The 4046-nt window shown below is 37.1% G+C and overlaps 1 protein-coding gene across 1 annotated transcript; it reads right to left on the bottom strand.

Annotated features, from left to right (window-relative positions):
- Nucleotides 1–248: 248 nt before the first annotated feature.
- Nucleotides 249–3153, bottom strand: LOC143603823 (growth-regulating factor 3-like). Its single transcript, XM_077080513.1, has 2 exons — nucleotides 2833–3153; nucleotides 249–816 (listed from the first exon to the last, which is right to left on the bottom strand). Exons 1-2 carry the CDS (start codon nucleotides 3099–3101, stop codon nucleotides 369–371), a joined length of 717 nt encoding a protein of 238 aa, XP_076936628.1. The 5' UTR covers nucleotides 3102–3153; the 3' UTR covers nucleotides 249–368.
- Nucleotides 3154–4046: the final 893 nt, after the last annotated feature.

Here is a 4046-nt window from a genome sequence, read left to right as displayed (position 1 = left end):
GGCAGTGTTTTATTTTAAGTTAAATCCACTTCACTATACATGAACTTATATAGTAACACATAATCTTAACTTAAACAGTATGAGATTGTATAAAACAATGAACCAACTAATTAAACTATTTCACATACACATGAACATGCATTGATGTATGAACATGCACATAAACAGACAAAACACACAAATACAAACACAGCTACCTAGCTTATCAAACAATGACAATGTTATAAGGTTAGTTAGAGCCATGATCATTCATGTGTCTCAACAAACAAACACCACATACAATCAGATTAAAACAAACAAATTTAAAAAAAATTAAAAAAAAAAAACCCTAAATCCTCTTCCATGACAAACCAAAGTAAGCACAACAATCAAGTGCTAACATAACTGGTCTCAGAAGCCGTGGTAGACGACCCACGCTGCAACTGATTTAAAACACTTGTCGGTGACGACGAATTTGACACTGAAGATGACCTCAATGCTTCAGCAAGGGGCCCGCCCATTGAACCCGCATGGTGGGTGCCCCACATCACGCCCCAATTTAAATGACCGCGTTCGCGGTCAACGTTGACTTCTTCACCGCGATGACCACCATCATTGTTCCCGGTTGACAGTTTCAAAGAGAAATCAGAAGGTGTGTCCCCTGGCACTGAAATGGAGAGGCTGGTGGCTAGCACTTCTTGTTCTTCAACTGTTCTTGGCCAATCATTAAAGAATGGTCGCAGAATTCGACAGCTTGATGGTTTCGTGTCGTTTTCGGATATTTCACCTAGTGAGGATCCATATGCACCCTTGCCAATACTTGAAGATTCTGGGATCCTGTAATGTAATGTTTAATGTTTTTTAAATAATCTTTCCTGAATACATATGTATGAACTTTACATATATTAGCTACATATGTGTAGGTCATGTAACCCAAGTATACATGTATTTGTATAGGAGACTTTAATATAAAATCATATGAATAAATTATTTTGATAGTTTTTTTTATATAGATGATGGCTAATGCATAAGTACAAATGTATTAGATTTGTTGTGTACATGTTATGTTAAAAAGAAATGATGTTATACAAATATACTATACATATATAATTATACAGTTTGTGTGAATGTAGGATGACAGTGAGTAAATGTGAAGTAAACAGATGGGAAATTAGGCTGAGGGGTGTGGGGCTTCAGCGGGGGCGCGAGAGCCCATCCGCTCGCGCCCCGGGGCGCGAGCACCACACCACCGAGGCGCGAGAGGGGCGCGAGCGCGGAATTCAAAGCAGGCGCAAGGCCGGTAGCGGGAGAAAGGTGGCGTAAAGGAGCATTGGGGTGCGTGAAGGAGCCGTTGGGATGAATAAAAGAGACGTTGGGCTCTTTAATTTTATTAAAAAAAAATCTGTTTTTCCTATATATAAATCTAAACCAATTACCACACCCAAAATCACATACCACACCCAAAATCACATAAAACAATTACCACAACTTCAAAAAAAACCCAAAATCAACCCATCTTCCAAACCTTTTTTTTAAAACATGGCTAGAAATTGGTACCCAAACCTAGATTCAGGTTATAGTTACGACGATTTATGGTCGTCACCAGACCAATCGATGTTTTTTTCGGGGTCGCAAGAAACATCCGGCTTTCAACCATCGAAGAAGACCAAGCCGAAGAATAAGAATAATGTTTTTTTAGTACTTTAATTTTTATTTTATTTTTAGATATTAATGTGTTTTTTTTTAATGTGTGTTTTTTTTAATAATTTATGAGTTTTTTTAATAATACGTTTTTTGAATATATTTATAAAAAAATAAAAAAAAAACCCGCTGGAGCCCCTGCTCGCGCCCCTCCACACCAGGGCCAGGGGCTCCAGCGGGGGCTCCAACACCCATCTTATCCAGTTTCTCTCTCTGCCACACGTCACAATATTATTGGCTGGAGCCCCCACTCGCGCCCCCGTTAGAGCCCCCATACCCCTCAGCCTTAGTAGTTGGTTGCAGGATGAGGGTACAGTGAAGATAGATGGCTGGGGTGAGTTTAGCACCAGATTGACCCTAGATTCTACGGTCCACACAGCTAATATATTCCAAACAATTCAAACATGGGACCCTAGATTATTGTCTTTACCTGCCAGTGGGTTCCACCAATCTATGACATGTTTTCTATATCAATTTCCACAAAATATATGTCCTTTTTAACTTTATTCTAATTTACCACCTTTTAATATGTTTATTTTATTTAATACTATTTTTTGTAATAATATTCATCATAATTGAATAAAATAAAATCAAAAATACCATTTGATACTTGTTATATACCTAATATTGTAACGTGATTGTCTTTTTTTTAATGTTATATACCATTTGATACTTGTTACATGTGATATTTATTAATTCAAACACGTAGACTGACACTGATTTTCTAGAAAAATCATATAGGTAAATTTTTCATAGATCCTCAACTAAAAGACAAAGACATAAAAATTTTATAGTCTGAAACCTAATTTTTGTGTAAATCTATACAAGAAATTTCAAATGCAAAATGTGTGTTCCAAAAAGCCAACAAAATCTAATTATAAAAGGCAATGGCATCTCACACCACAAGTACTACAGTAAAATGCCAAACTGATGAAGGGTAATATAGTAAACTAGTAAAAATATATTCTTTGCCAGAAGGATGACAAAGAAAGGATAGCTTTCACTGTAACTTAGGGTTCCACTTTTATTATACCAAGAACATTATGTTTCCTACACTTGGAAATATAGTACAACCATTTATGCATATTAACTATTAAAGAACAAAAAAATATAGATGACACAAGGCCAGTCTAGGGTATAGGGTAGCCTTACCTTTGATTCAAATGAAGTTGATCAATAAAAGCAGAAACACCAGTGCCACCGGCCACAGCCGCGTACGGTTTAACACCGCCCCTTAAAGAAGGGGCGGTGTTAGTTGAGGCTGTGGCTGATGCAGATGTGGGAATTTCCACAGGCTTTCTTGAACGGGTGCGGCCGCGATGGATGTGCCGTTCACAGTACTTGTGACCGGTCACAACATCGCGCGAACACCGCCATTTTTTACCGTCTGTTCTCTTACACCTCCCGGGCTCCGGATCCATTCCTCCTCTTCCCCAATACCCTCCACTTGTTTGGTACACTAGTACATATACATATTTATACACAACATGTATAAGATATTATGTTTCAAGATAGACTAAAAAGTAAGAGGTTGTTTGGTAGTCTCTAGTAGAAGGTAAGCGCGATTTTGTTCACTTACAAAACACATCTTAATAGTAACTTTTAAAAATATATTGACTTATTCAGAGGCTACCTATTAATCAGTTAGAAATTTTTGTTCGATCACTTACAAAAAAACATCTTAATAATTTATGAAGCCTGCTAATTAATTAGTAACTTTTAAAAACATGCTAACTCATTTATAGGCTACCTGTTAATCGGTTGGGCAACTTAATGACTCATCAGAAGCTACCAAACAACCCTAAGAGAGAGAATGAGTGACTTACAAGTAGGGAAATTGGAAGATCGGAAACATGGGTGGTTAAGGTTGTTATTGGTGCTGAGTAGAAGATGAAGAAGCTGTGGAGGGATGGGTGAGCCAGTGAGCATGTGTCTGAATATTAATGCTTGAACTTCAAGCTCCTGCCATTGTCCTATGCTGAAGTAACCACTCATCACTCCCTGCATCATATCTTCTACAAAACAAATACACAAAAAGTAAGTCTTTCAACAAACTAGTTATATATATATATATATATAGAGAGAGAGAGAGATAGAGTTATATATATATACTTTTGGTAGAGGAAGAAGATGTGATTTCAGAGGAAAAAAGAGGTAGAGCAAGTGGTGGAGACTGTCTAGAAGAAGAAGAATGGTGATGATGGAAGTCCATTGAAGGAAGACTGGAGACAGACAGAAGAGATATTTGTTCAAAGGTAGAGACAGGAAGTGAGTGAGATATATAGCAGGATGTGATTTTGGACTATGTGTTATGTTAAGACTTTGTTTGTATAATAATAATAATAATAATAAAAAGGTGTATTTTA

The sequence above is a fragment of the Bidens hawaiensis genome, unplaced genomic scaffold (assembly GCF_021521415.1).
Source record: "Bidens hawaiensis isolate Kalapana, Puna unplaced genomic scaffold, B.hawaiensis_p1.1 tig00001961_1, whole genome shotgun sequence".
Lineage (NCBI taxonomy): Eukaryota > Viridiplantae > Streptophyta > Magnoliopsida > Asterales > Asteraceae > Bidens > Bidens hawaiensis.
The sequence above is the reverse complement of the archived record's forward strand: the minus strand, read 5'-3'. Positions and strand labels throughout refer to the sequence as shown.

What these genes read in the sequence shown, in the direction of transcription:
- LOC143603823 (XM_077080513.1), bottom strand. Translation starts at nt 3,101, where the DNA reads ATGGATCCGGAGCCCGGGAGGTGTAAGAGAACAGACGGTAAAAAATGG. An exon ending in CAACTTCATTTGAATCAAAG is followed by an intron (nt 817 to 2,832) that starts GTAAGGCTACCC and finishes ATTACATTACAG; the next exon opens with GATCCCAGAATCTTCAAGTA.